This window comes from Protopterus annectens, chromosome 4.part0 (genome assembly GCF_019279795.1).
Source record: "Protopterus annectens isolate FY-2018-M chromosome 4.part0, PAN1.0, whole genome shotgun sequence".
NCBI lineage: Eukaryota > Metazoa > Chordata > Ceratodontiformes > Protopteridae > Protopterus > Protopterus annectens.
The window spans coordinates 1443162309-1443177279 of NC_056733.1; the positions used below are offsets into that span (position 1 = coordinate 1443162309).

The 14971-nt window shown below is 37.2% G+C and overlaps 1 protein-coding gene across 1 annotated transcript in view; it reads right to left on the reverse strand.

Moving 5' to 3' along the window:
* Positions 1–622: 622 nt before the first annotated feature.
* Positions 623–14971, reverse strand: part of LOC122800461 (E3 ubiquitin-protein ligase RNF14-like) — a 372639-nt gene continuing 358290 nt past the window's right edge. The window contains exon 5 of the mRNA XM_044069904.1: positions 623–824. Coding sequence (XP_043925839.1) covers positions 812–824 — 13 coding nt within the window. The 3' untranslated portion in view covers positions 623–811. The remainder of the gene's footprint in view (positions 825–14971) is intronic.

Consider the following 14971-nt stretch of genomic DNA (forward strand, 5'->3'; position numbering starts at 1 on the left):
AATCCATCATTGTTAATATACAGTCCCTAGTACTGTCAACATACTGCAGTCAAAATTGTAACTGATGCACATATTTCATGCAATATGGACTCGATCAAAGCAGTTATATTGAAAACTTGTTACCATATGCCTAGGATGTTTTTCAAAGTATATCCAATCATTTGCCTTTAGATAGAATTTAGTTTATCTAGCTTCATAAAAAGAGCATACATACTTTTCATTTAACAGAGGAAGCCATACCTCTCAACTGTACAGATTTTTGCAGAATTCCAGATTTGGCCCTCACATGTTTGGTCTGTTTTTATACAATTGTGTTTTTCTGTCAAATTAGTGGTAAGTTGTTAAAGACTGAAGTTGACATTTGAGTTTCAGACTTCATATCCTTCAGAAAATTCATGCTAATGCAAAACATGTTATTCTATCAACTTTCTAAGTTTGTAAGAGCAATATTTAAAAAATGTCCCGATTTTTGGGCCTTTGTCCCAATTTTATTTATGGCTTTGTCCAGATTTCCTGTTCTAAGAGGTTGAGAGGCATGGAGGAAGCTCAAATATAATATCTGGTTCCATGTCTGATGGCAATCCCAAATGTAAACAAGAGTACACATTGACAGACGTCAATACATTATTTAAAAACAATGTTTTTATTTTATAAATGTTTTCCTTAATAAATGTGGAATGAAAATGTGTTAGTTTTCCCATCATAAATGTGTCTCTGTTTACTGCACTTTGCTTCTCTGATGATCCTTAGGCAGTCTCTTGATGAATCTGCAAGGTAGGTTTTGCAGCAGGTAATGCCTTAGTTTCAGATGTTAGACCTGCAAACTACAGAAAAATAATGTTTAACTTAACAATCCCCAACAATGAATAGTCTCTTTAGTTATTAAAGATGAGGTTTAGTTCTCTTTTCCTGCAAATAAACAGTTATGCTTCATATGTAACACAATTTGACTAATAGGATAGGCTGCACAAATCACACAACTTCTTCAGTGCGCACAGCGGTGATACAGCTCTGACAAATGAAAGTTCAGATGAACATGGGTGATTTCAGTTACATTCAAAGCAAATAATAATACAGACGAATATTTGTGATAATAAACTAAGCAATTTAAGAAAACAAATATGTCAGAAGTTCTTGCAGAGCTTTATGAAGTGGTTTGCCTCTCCGTGTTACCATGTATACCCTAAAGAGAAAAAAGTCAACATTTTTGATTTGATACAGTTAATTGATGGAATATGAGAAAGTGATATGTGAAGATCTTGTTACAGTGATGATGAACAACATTGAAAATAGTGTAGAAAACATGAACTTGGAACAGGAAATAACTGATGACATGGACAGAGAGGTGCAAGCCATGCTGCTGTGGTGTGATGATGCAAAAAAAGTTAATAGGTTCATAGGTAGGTACTAGACTATCTGACCTGGGGCCTATACAAGCCCAGCCAAAAAGGTACCCTGGCTTTTGCCACCCAAGAAAATTATTTTCCTGTGCCATTGTCGAGCAGAGCTACAGAGGTGATCCCTGGGGTGAATTTCCTATTTCCCATCCAGTCATCAAGATTTTTCTTGAAGAGTGCTAATGAGGAGCTTTGTTTGATATAGATAGGTAGTTTATTCCAGAGTATGGGAAGTCTCTGGGAGAGGAATCTATCCCTCCGGCATGTTCTGTTTATTGTGGTGACAAGGTTTAGGTCCCTAAAGCGTGTAGCTCGGAGGGATTGGGATTTCTTTAAGTGGAGCATGTCCAACAGCTCTGGGTCTGACATAGCTTTGTATGCTAGGCAGAGATCACCTCTGAGTAAGCAATATGCGACAGAGTAAAACTGGAGTTTTTTGAGACGGTCAGCGTACGGCATCTGTTTGAGGCCAGTAATCCTCTTCGTGAGGTATTTCTGTGGCCTTTCCAGTTGTTGGAGATGTCTTGTGAGGTACATACCAAAAGGGGCGTTGTACTCTATGATGGGCCTAATGAGTGATGAGTAGAGGGAAACAATAACCTCTTTTTTTCTGGATGAGAAGCCTTTTGTGATGAGGTGTGCCACGTAGAAGGATTTCCTGACTACTGTGGCGATGTGATTATCAAAGGAGAGACTACTGTCCACCTGTGTCCCAAGGTCTCTTATCATACATTCGATGTTAAGTATACTGCCGCCTATGTTGTAGTTCATGGGTACAGAGTTTTTACCAAAGGAGATGACAACGCACTTTTTGGCATTGAGCTTGAGGCCATGGCTAGCATTCAAATGATAGTACTTGTACCGTATGTACATACCTTATATATGACTATTGTAAACCTTGTTTTGTTAGGTATAGAGGATGTTGTTTTATCTGTCCGTAAACTTTAGTTTTTCTCCCTGGGCCCCTGCTGAAAAGGGTTTTTTGCCAAGTCGAATTTACACAGTAAACAAATGTTAAATAAATAAAAATAAGTGTATGCTGTGAAGCAGCTGCAATGGATTAATATGTATGACACTAGAGATATAATGAGTACTGCTGAATTGGAACATGAAAATCAGAAACAAGAAGGATGGCTTGGGGGGGGGGGTTCTGTACTGCATCTAGTACACAGTGATTCAAAGAATAATCATTTCTTCTTGAAAATTTAATAAACCCATAATAGGCAATTTTTGTGTATAATATTGTTAAACTACATGCTTAACATGTCACAAAAATATGCCATGCTTACAGGATTGCATATGTGTAATGTTTATTAGAAAGAGATGAGATTTTATAAGATGTGTAATAGATCTGAATAAAGATATGAAGCTGAATTCGGTAAAAAAAATGTGTGAACTCGGTGTGTTTAAATGTTATGTATGAAGATGGACTTGGTGAACATTTGCATACAGTTCTTCAGACAATAAACTTACTTTATGTTTCAATGATGAAGTTGGGGCCTTACAGCATTATTATGAACTAATAAATGGGCATTATTGGTGAAGAAAGGGCCTTTGTGTATTACAGTGCTGGATGTTCAGATGAAAGGTCACAGCAGTGTAAAGTTCATTAAATTACTTTAAACAGTTCCCCTCTATACATCCTTACTGAAGTGCCTTTTATATACGTGAAAAAGGGGACAACGTTATATTTGAAAATTTGTAAATATTCAACACGTCAAAATATTATGTATAACTACTGTAATAATCGGATGGCTTATTAAGTTTTTAAGGGGATAATTTTATTATATAACATATTATTACATGACTTATAAAAGCCTACTAACAGGAAAAAGATGAATGAGGGGAAGATGAACATTTAAAGTGGAGGGGGAGAATGCTTTCTATACTTCAGCTGGTTGCACATTGTGTTTAACACTGAAATAGTTCTGCCTGAGAATACGTGTATACCTCCATCGCTTTATAACCTCTATTCCCTTTTACACAACAAACCTTTCTACCACTCCTCCTTAATTCAACTCTCAAAAGCATATGCAGAGTTACAGCAGAATGCGAACCAATAAATGTGACCACAACGATGTAAAGTAATCCACACAGTCAACGATCCTTAGGAATACGTATTTATTCAAAGAGACGTGAGCGCTTTCACCTTTCGGTTTCCTCAGACGTTACAAAATACATCATTCACACAACATTTAAGTAATGCTTGAATACATCTCATTGGTGTTAAAAATCACATGTCATGTCTAACTAATAAGGCATAGTACTGACATTTCCTACTCTGTACCTACTCCATTTAAGACATGTTTTTCAAATAATATGCATACATAATATAAAAGTTTAAAACATATTATAGAGTGCTAACTGCATCAATCAAATGTATAGCGCAGATAGCAAACTGTACAAATGTGCAACGAAACACATGTCTTGCTAATAAGGCATATTACTGGCATTTCCTTCTCCATTTAAGACATGTTTTCCAAGTTATATTCATACATAATATAAAAAGTTTAAAACATATCATAAAATGCTAACTATAGCAATCAAACATATAGCGCAAATAACAAAATGTACAGGCTATGTAACAAAACACATTTCTCATCACATAGCGGATACGAGCCTAAAAAATCAAGGTGCTTAGTACCAAAACATTCTATAGATACCCTCTGTCTAAATATGATGAATAGTAATGTGCATGTGTTATCTACGGCCCCTAATAAATATGGATCATGAAAACACAAGATCAACACTAAACCCTTCTATTTACCTAGAACTAGTCCCTTTTCATTAAAGGAAATAACGGCTCTTACAGGCATTAGGGAACTGAATAAGTGCCCTATATTTAAATAGAAACTGATAGCGAGAAAACCTCTAGTACTTGGGTTTAAAGCAGACATTAGGTAACTGGATAAGGGCCCTATGTTTAAATAGAAGCTAATAATAGAAAAACCTCTAGTTCTTGGGTTTAAAACAACGTCTTTTCTTTAATATAGGTTTAAGATTAACTTTTTCATTTAAACCTGGAGTGACATCTGCCTTGCATCTAACTATCCACCTTAACTCACATTCTAATGTGTGGTTGATTAAATCACCACCTCTTGAGTTGGGAAAAATCTGTTGAATAACACTATATAAAAAACTATGTAATGGACCCTTAATCTTGACATGCTTGGCTAAAGAATTAACATCGTTCCCTATCCTTATATGATACTGGTGCTCTCTAATTCTCTCACGTAATGCCCTATTAGTTTTGCCGATGTAAAATGAATCGCATGCAGTACATCTGGCTAAATATACAACATTACTACTCATGCAATCCGTGCCAGTATCAAAGGTGTACTCAAAGCCATTGTGTGGATTTACAAAGCTGACCCTATTATCAATCCAACAGCACTGGTTGCATCTGCCACATGCAACCGTATTAAAACCATATTCACGCCTTACATGAGGCGAAATGTTTTTATAGCATAATAGATTCCTCAAATTGGGTTTATTTCTATATGTAATAAGAGGGGATGGTCCTACTACATCACTAATATCCTTATCTAGGCCTAAAACATCCCAATGTTTATTCATTAATCCTTTTAAATAAAAAGCATCACTACTAAAGGCTGTAACTGCTCTCACATAGTCAGGTTTACCAGACGTTGTAGCCCTTGTATCAACAATCTGTTCCGCAAAATACGGTCTTGCTGAGGTCTCACGCAACAAACATATCTCATCTACTGTTTGGTTGAATTTGGATGGTTCATATCCTCTCCAAAACATATGTCTTAATCTCTCAATTTCTTCACCAAAACCAACAGCACTCGGATTAAGTCTAGAGGCACGCATCAACTGCCCTTTCATGACATTGTTATACACATAACGTGGGTGCATGCTGTACCTATGCAGAAAAGTGTTCCTGTAGCATAGCTTACGATGTATTGAGGTGTTAAGGAGACCAGAAGGAAGTCTCTCTATATTAACATCTAGGAATGAGATGCTTTCACAAGAGGAAGCATGAGTAAACTTCAAATAACTCGTTGAAGCATTTATTTCAGTAATGAAACCGTCCAGTCCCTCAATGCTGCCATGCCAAATCATAAAAAGATCATCTACAAAGCGCTTGTAAAAACCCACACTGTTGTTAAAGAAGGTAGATTTAAACAAAAAGGTGTCCTCCCACTGTGCCATAATTATGTTAGCATAGCTATTGGCACAGGGGGTTCCCATTGCTACGCCATCCCTTTGGGAAAACACTGAATCACCAAACATGAACACATTGTTGGATAGTATTGTTTCCATAAATAGCGAAATCAACTCAACCATCCTAACAGGAAGAGTGGACTTGCACATCAAAAACTCTTGGAAATTTATAACTCCCGTATCATTCGGTATGGTAGTAAACAAATTGATCACGTCCAAGGTTACTAATAAATAGTGGGCATGGTCATCCAAACTCTGAGTGTATTCATACAATTGAAGCAAAAATTGCTTACTATCCTTGAGGATGTGTGTGGTAGCATTAACAACAGGTCTAGTGTAGTGTTCTACAAAATTGGACATGGGTTCTGTGAGCCACCCTTGCCCAGCTACAATTGGCCTCATAGGTGGAGCCAACACAGATTTATGGACCTTGGGGAGCCCTTGAATTATCGGGATCCGAGGGTTTATAACCTTCAAATAAGAGTGTAACTCACAGGTAATGTCATCAGACCTTAAAAGGTCATCCAACAATTTGTGGATTTGAGAAACTTTCTCAACTACTAAATCCATCTGTATCTCCTCATAGAACCTGTTCTCATTCAATAAGTTCATCATGCTCTCTTTATACCATTCAAAATCCATCACCACTATAGGCCCTCCCTTGTCCGCGGGCCTAATCATAATTGTATTATCAGACTTCAATGTTTCTAAGGCTAACCTTTGATTGTAATTCAAATTCCGCCTGCTTCTGTTAAGCATTTCTTCATTACTTAATTCATGATGATCATATATTCCTTTCTCAACTAATTTCAAAAAAGTGTCCAACAGAGGATGTAACTGGGGGGTATATGTGCTAGTACCCCTGAATCCTTTGTTATACTCATTCAGAGTTCGTTTCCCAAACTCAAGCTTAAGTTGTATGTTCCTAACAAACATACGAACATCTATCACAGAATCCACCAAATCACTATTTGATGTAGGAATGAAGCTTAACCCTCTATTTAGTACTTGTTGTTCGAATGTAGACAGTTCCCTTTTAGAAATATTCACAATCAACGATTTCCTACATTCTCCCACATTTTTTTCAATGTTGGGCCTCGTTGCTCGCTGTCCGATACTTTCCTTTTGTATCGTCCCCTGCTCTGGGACCGTGACCTGCCCATGCGTTGTTGTGCTATGGGAAAAGGGTTGAAATTACCACTAGTGTTCCCTCCTATGCCTAAATTGGTGGAGGGGGTTTTCCTTCTAACAGAGGTATCTGGGATAGGTGCAGGTGCAACGTGGTCCGGGATCCTAGAATTATCAGGGCCTCCCCCATTCACATTGTCCACCCGAGGGACAAGCAAGCTTTGTCCTACTCCACTCTGTGTCCCAGTAGTAACAGCGTTATCATTATTAACATACGTCTCACCTACTGAAACAACCCCATCAGTACTGTTGCTGATGGGTATAGAGGAAACAATGTCATGTGTACGTGGGGCCGTTTGAACGACCGTGCTATATTCCCTGTTAATACCATTATTGCCAGCTCCTGTCGAATTCATAGCCCTATTGCTATTTGTGACTGACGGTCTATTAGTATTATTCACATTACCTAACACCCTAGGCCATGTAAAAACTTGATTGGTTTTAAAATCCTTGGTGTCCCTTAGGATCTTACTTTTCTTCTGTTCTAAAAGTCTCTTTTCAAATAAAGAGACATTATCAATCAATTTTTCTAATCTAGCATCCAACATTACACTAGCATATTTTGTTTTCATAGCATTATATACACAATTTACAGATGCTCTTAAACAATCCTCTTCTTTGGAATGAAATTCATTCAATAACTTCATGTACTTAAAACTAATGTCCAAATTCAGTTGTTGCCATTTATAAAGCAACTCAGGATATGTATTACCTGACGTGGGCATTTTTAAGACTCTAAGTCCACGTGGAACAATCTTTTTGAAGATACAGGCTTCAAAGTATTGGCGTTCAATTTGCAGCTTCTTCAACCTTAAAAAATCCAATTCTAAGTGGTTCAGTTCATCAGTTAAATTAGTAGCCAAAGAACTCTCAATGTCATTTGTATCGGATTCCAGACTCGGTTCGTACCCCAGCAATAGATTATCCACTCCTCTAACACAGCGTTCAAACCGTTCGGTTCTTTGCAGTCCCACATCCAAATGTGGCGTATACGGAAGTTCAACATCATTTACGCTGTTTACGTTTGTTTCCGCCATGCTCCTCGGCGTGTGTGTAATAAAAAAGAAGATCCCAAGCAACACACAAATAAGCACACAAAGCCAACGGAGCTTAAACTCTGCACAAATAGAATTAACAACTGTTTCAACTCTCAAAAGCATATGCAGAGTTACAGCAGAATGCGAACCAATAAATGTGACCACAACGATGTAAAGTAATCCACACAGTCAACGATCCTTAGGAATACGTATTTATTCAAAGAGACGTGAGCGCTTTCACCTTTCGGTTTCCTCAGACGTTACAAAATACATCATTCACACAACATTTAAGTAATGCTTGAATACATCTCATTGGTGTTAAAAATCACATGTCATGTCTAACTAATAAGGCATAGTACTGACATTTCCTACTCTGTACCTACTCCATTTAAGACATGTTTTTCAAATAATATGCATACATAATATAAAAGTTTAAAACATATTATAGAGTGCTAACTGCATCAATCAAATGTATAGCGCAGATAGCAAACTGTACAAATGTGCAACGAAACACATGTCTTGCTAATAAGGCATATTACTGGCATTTCCTTCTCCATTTAAGACATGTTTTCCAAGTTATATTCATACATAATATAAAAAGTTTAAAACATATCATAAAATGCTAACTATAGCAATCAAACATATAGCGCAAATAACAAAATGTACAGGCTGTGTAACAAAACACATTTCTCATCACATAGGGGATACGAGAGCCTAAAAAATATAACTTGGAAAACATGTCTTAAATGGAGAAGGAAATGCCAGTAATATGCTCTATAATATGTTTTAAACTTTTATATTATGTATGCATATTATTTGAAAAACATGTCTTAAATGGAGTAGGTACAGAGTAGGAAATGTCAGTACTATGCCTTATTAGTTAGACATGACATGTGATTTTTAACACCAATGAGATGTATTCAAGCATTACTTAAATGTTGTGTGAATGATGTATTTTGTAACGTCTGAGGAAACCGAAAGGTGAAAGCGCTCACGTCTCTTTGAATAAATACGCATTCCTAAGGATCGTTGACTGTGTGGATTACTTTACATCGTTGTGGTCACATTTATTGGTTCGTGATTCTGCTGTAACTCTGCATATGCTTTTGAGAGTTGAAACAGTTGTTAATTCTATTTGTGCAGAGTTTAAGCCCGCTGGCTTTGTGTGCTTATTTGTGTGTTGCTTGGGATCTTCTTTTTATTACACACACGCCGAGGAGCATGGCGGAAACAAACGTAAACAGCGTAAATGATGTTGAACTTCCGTGATACGCCTATAACTACATTTGGATGTGGGACTGCAAAGAACCGAACGGTTTGAACGCTGTGTTAGAGGAGTGGATAATCTATTGCTGGGGTAACTAACCGAGTCTGAAGGGCTCGATACAAATGACATTGAGAGTTCTTTGGCTACTAATTTAACTGATGAACTGAACCACTTAGAATTGGATTTTTTAAGGTTGAAGAAGCTGCAAATTGAACGCCAATACTTTGAAGCCTGTATCTTCAAAAAGATTGTTCCACGTGGACTTAGAGTCTTAAAAATGCCCACGTCAGGTAATACATATCCTGAGTTGCTTTATAAATGGCAACAACTGAATTTGGACATTAGTTTTAAGTACATGAAGTTATTGAATGAATTTCATTCCAAAGAAGAGGTTTGTTTAAGAGCATCTGTAAATTGTGTATATAATGCTATGAAAACAAAATATGCTAGTGTAATGTTGGATGCTAGATTAGAAAAATTGATTGATAATGTCTCTTTATTTGAAAAGAGACTTTAGAACAGAAGAAAAGTAAGATCCTAAGGGACACCAAGGATTTTAAAACCAATCAAGTTTTTACATGGCCTAGGGTGTTAGGTAATGTGAATAATACTAATAGACCGTCAGTCACAAATAGCAATAGGGCTATGAATTCGACAGGAGCTGGCATTAATGGTATTAACAGGAATATAGCACGGTCGCTCAAACGCCCCACGTGACACATGACATTGTTTCTCTATACCCATCAGCAACAGTACTGATGGGGTTGTTTCAGTAGGTGAGACGATGTTAATAATGATAACGCTGTTACTACTGGGACACAGAGTGGAGTAGGACAAAGCTTGCTTGTCCCTCGGTGGACAATGTGAATGGGGAGGCCCTGATAATTCTAGGATCCCGGACCACGCTGCACCTGCACCTATCCCAGATACCTCTGTTAGAAGGAAAACCCTCCACCAATTTAGGCATAGGAGGGAACACTAGTGGTAATTTCAACCCTTTTCCCATAGCACAACAACGCATGGGCAGGTCACGGTCCCAGAGCAGGGACGATACAAAAGGAAAGTATCGGACAGCGAGCAACGAGGCCCAACATTGAAAAATGTGGAGAATGTAGGAAATCGTTGTTTGTGCTTATTTCTAAAAGGGAACTGTCTACATTCGAACAACAAGTACTAAATAGAGGGTTAAGCTTCATTCCTACATCAAATAGTGATTTGGTGGATGCTGTGATAGATGTTCGTGATGTTTGTTAGGAACATACAACTTAAGCTTGAGTTTGGGAAACTAACTCTGAATGAGTATAACAAAGGATTCTGGGGTACTAGCACATATACCCCCCAGTTACATCCTCTGTTGGACACTTTTTTGAAATTAGTTGAGAAAGGAATATATGATCATCATGAATTAAGTAATGAAGAAATGCTTAACAGAAGCAGGCGGAATTTGAATTACAATCAAAGGTTAGCCTTAGAAACATTGAAGTCTGATAATACACTATGATTAGGCCCATGGACAAGGGAGGGCCTATAGTGGTGATGGATTTTGAATGGTATAAAGAGAGCATGATGAACTTATTGAATGAGAACAGGTTCTATGAGGAGATACAGATGGATTTAGTAGTTGAGAAAGTTTCTCAAATCCACAAATTGTTGGATGACCTTTTAAGGTCTGATGACATTACCTGTGAGTTACACTCTTATTTGAAGGTTATAAACCCTCGGATCCCGATAATTCAAGGGCTCCCAAGGTCCATAAATCTGTGTTGGCTCCACCTATGAGGCCAATTGTAGCTGGGCAAGGGTGGCTCACAGAACCCATGTCCAATTTTGTAGAACACTACACTAGACCTGTTGTTAATGCTACCACACACATCCTCAAGGATAGTAAGCAATTTTTGCTTCAATTGTATGAATACACTCAGAGTTTGGATGACCATGCCCACTATTTATTAGTAACCTTGGACGTGATCAATTTGTTTACTACCATACCGAATGATACGGGAGTTATAAATTTCAAGAGTTTTGATGTGCAAGTCCACTCTTCCTGTTAGGATGGTTGAGTTGATTTCGCTATTTATGGAAACAATACTATCCAACAATGTGTTCATGTTTGGTGATTCAGTGTTTTCCCAAAGGGATGGCGAGTATTCGAACCCCTGTGCCAATAGCTATGCTAACATAATTATGGCACAGTGGGAGGACACCTTTTTGTTTAAATCTACCTTCTTTAACAACAGTGTGGGTTTTTACAAGCGCTTTGTAGATGATCTTTTTATGATTTGGCATGGCAGCATTGAGGGACTGGACGGTTTCATTACTGAAATAAATGCTTCAACGAGTTATTTGAAGTTTACTCATGCTTCCTCTTGTGAAAGCATCTCATTCCTAGATGTTAATATAGAGAGACTTCCTTCTGGTCTCCTTAACACCTCAATACATCGTAAGCTATGCTACAGGAACACTTTTCTGCATAGGTACAGCATGCACCCACGTTATGTGTTTAACAATGTCATGAAAGGGCAGTTGATGCGCCTCTAGACTTAATCCGAGTGCTGTTGGTTTTGGTGAAGAAATTGAGAGATTAAGACATATGTTTTTGGAGAGAGGATATGAACCATCCAAATTCAACCAAACAGTAGATGAGATATGTTTGTTGCGTGAGACCTCAGCAAGACCGTATTTTGCGGAACAGATTGTTGATACAAGGGCTACAACGCCTGGTAAACCTGACTATGTGAGAGCAGTTACAGCCTTTAGTAGTGATGCTTTTTATTTAAAAGGATTAATGAATAAACATTGGGATGTTTTAGGCCTAGATAAGGATATTAGTGATGTAGTAGGACCATCCTCTTATTACATATAGAAATAAACCCAATTTGAGGAATCTATTATGCTATAAAAACATTTCGCCTCATGTAAGGCGTGAATATGGTTTTAATACGGTTGCATGTGGCAGATGCAACCAGTGCTGTTGGATTGATAATAGGGTCAGCTTTGTAAATCCACACAATGGCTTTGAGTACACCTTTGATACTGGCACGGATTGCATGAGTAGTAATGTTGTATATTTAGCCAGATGTACTGCATGCGATTCATTTTACATCGGCAAAACTAATAGGGCATTACGTGAGAGAATTAGAGAGCACCAGTATCATATAAGGATAGGGAACGATGTTAATTCTTTAGCCAAGCATGTCAAGATTAAGGGTCCATTACATAGTTTTTATATAGTGTTATTCAACAGATTTTTCCCAACTCAAGAGGTGGTGATTTAATCAACCACACATTAGAATGTGAGTTAAGGTGGATAGTTAGATGCAAGGCAGATGTCACTCCAGGTTTAAATGAAAAAGTTAATCTTAAACCTATATTAAAGAAAAGACGTTGTTTTAAACCCAAGAACTAGAGGTTTTTCTATTATTAGCTTCTATTTAAACATAGGGCCCTTATCCAGTTACCTAATGTCTGCTTTAAACCCAAGTACTAGAGGTTTTCTCGCTATCAGTTTCTATTTAAATATAGGGCACTTATTCAGTTCCCTAATGCCTGTAAGAGCCGTTATTTCCTTTAATGAAAAGGGACTAGTTCTAGGTAAATAGAAGGGTTTAGTGTTGATCTTGTGTTTTCATGATCCATATTTATTAGGGGCAGAGATAACACATGCACATTACTATTCATCATATTTAGACAGAGGGTATCTATAGAATGTTTTGGTATCAAGCACCTTGATTTTTTAGGCTCTCGTATCCCCTATGTGATGAGAAATGTGTTTTGTTACACAGCCTGTACATTTTGTTATTTGCGCTATATGTTTGATTGCTATAGTTAGCATTTTATGATATGTTTTAAACTTTTTATATTATGTATGAATATAACTTGGAAAACATGTCTTAAATGGAGAAGGAAATGCCAGTAATATGCCTTATTAGCAAGACATGTGTTTCGTTGCACATTTGTACAGTTTGCTATCTGCGCTATACATTTGATTGATGCAGTTAGCACTCTATAATATGTTTTAAACTTTTATATTATGTATGCATATTATTTGAAAAACATGTCTTAAATGGAGTAGGTACAGAGTAGGAAATGTCAGTACTATGCCTTATTAGTTAGACATGACATGTGATTTTTAACACCAATGAGATGTATTCAAGCATTACTTAAATGTTGTGTGAATGATGTATTTTGTAACGTCTGAGGAAACCGAAAGGTGAAAGCGCTCACGTCTCTTTGAATAAATACGTATTCCTAAGGATCGTTGACTGTGTGGATTACTTTACATCGTTGTGGTCACATTTATTGGTTCGCATTCTGCTGTAACTCTGCATATGCTTTTGAGAGTTGAAACAGTTGTTAATTCTATTTGTGCAGAGTTTAAGCTCCGTTGGCTTTGTGTGCTTATTTGTGTGTTGCTTGGGAACTCCTCCTTAATTACCTTCATACAATGCCTCTATCCAACTTCTAGTTTACACCGTTATCTACTACCAAATAATGCTTCACACTCCTTACCGCAATTTCCTAACATTTATACTGTAACCCTCCTTACCCATTATAAGTTATTTTATTTGTTTATTTACTTGTCTTTGTTGACTATGAAAGTCTGACTGGGTTACATACCTATTTTTAGAGAAGGCCCGGTGAGAAAAGTTCCACAATAATATTTATGTTTTTATAACTACAACTGTAGCACAAAATACACTGATTTTAACATCATAAGCTATAAACATGTGTACATACATCTGCAGCATCGGTGAATGACAGTGCATTATGATCGACTGTTTATTTGAGTCGACAGTTCATTTGATCGACAAGCATTTGCCCCTTCCCCAATGTTGTGTGACCCTGGGTTGATATATATAGTTAGTGTGGGCAAAGCCCCACCTAAAATGCTTGTCGATCAAATGAACTGTCGACCAAATAAACAGTCGATCATATGAACTGTCGACCAAGTCATATAGACCCGCAGCATCACGTGCAGATTCAGCTAACAAGATAGTTTTATGGAGATATCAAGGCAGTGTTTGAAGATTAGTTAAGAGTTTCAGAGAGAGAATGTAAGTAGTGTGATGTCAGAAGAAAGAGAGCAGAGTGATGCCGGGGAAGAAGGGAGAAAAAGACAAGGATCATTTAAATAGTTTGAGGTAAGTATTGCAGTTCAGAGGGTTATAATGGTTAGGTTAACAAGATGTGCTAATGTTACAGTCAGGTATTACTTGAGCTGGGTTTTAAAAGTGCTTGTTTTATCTATCTGTTTGAGTGTGAGAAGGATGGAATTCCATAGCTTGGAGAAATACGTGGAGTATAACGAGTCTCCCGCATTGTCGTCATAGTCTGTAGTCAATAGAAAGGAGTATTTATTACTAGGACATAGTTCTGTGCTACGGTAGTATTGTAAGAGGTTTTGCTGTACAGGGCATTCTTCTCAGTTACAGATAAGTTTGTGTGTTGTAATTAATGATTTAAGTAGTGGAGTAGTTCTAGCCAATTTAGTTCTTTTATGACTTCATATTGATGATTTTTGTATGGGTCATTAGCAGCAAATTTAGCTACTTTATTGTAGCATGTCCAACATTTCTTTTTGTCAGTTTTGTTCAAGTTTGTTAGATTAGGTCATGTGTACAGGACAGACAGGAGTAGGTATGTTCAAGCACTAAATATTCTAGCATTGTCTGTGAGATATTGCTTTTCCCTGTATAGGAAGCCAAATTTCTTGTGTTTTCTAAAGGCATGATGTAGGTGTCAGTTGAATTTTAGATTGTTGTCAGTTAGGACTCCCACTTTTGATATTGTTGGCTGAGAAAATATGGAAAGCAGATATATGATTTGTGTACAGTTTCAGAGTGAAGAACATTAGTTTGGTTTTAGTTTTGGGTTTAGAAATAAACTGGCATTAT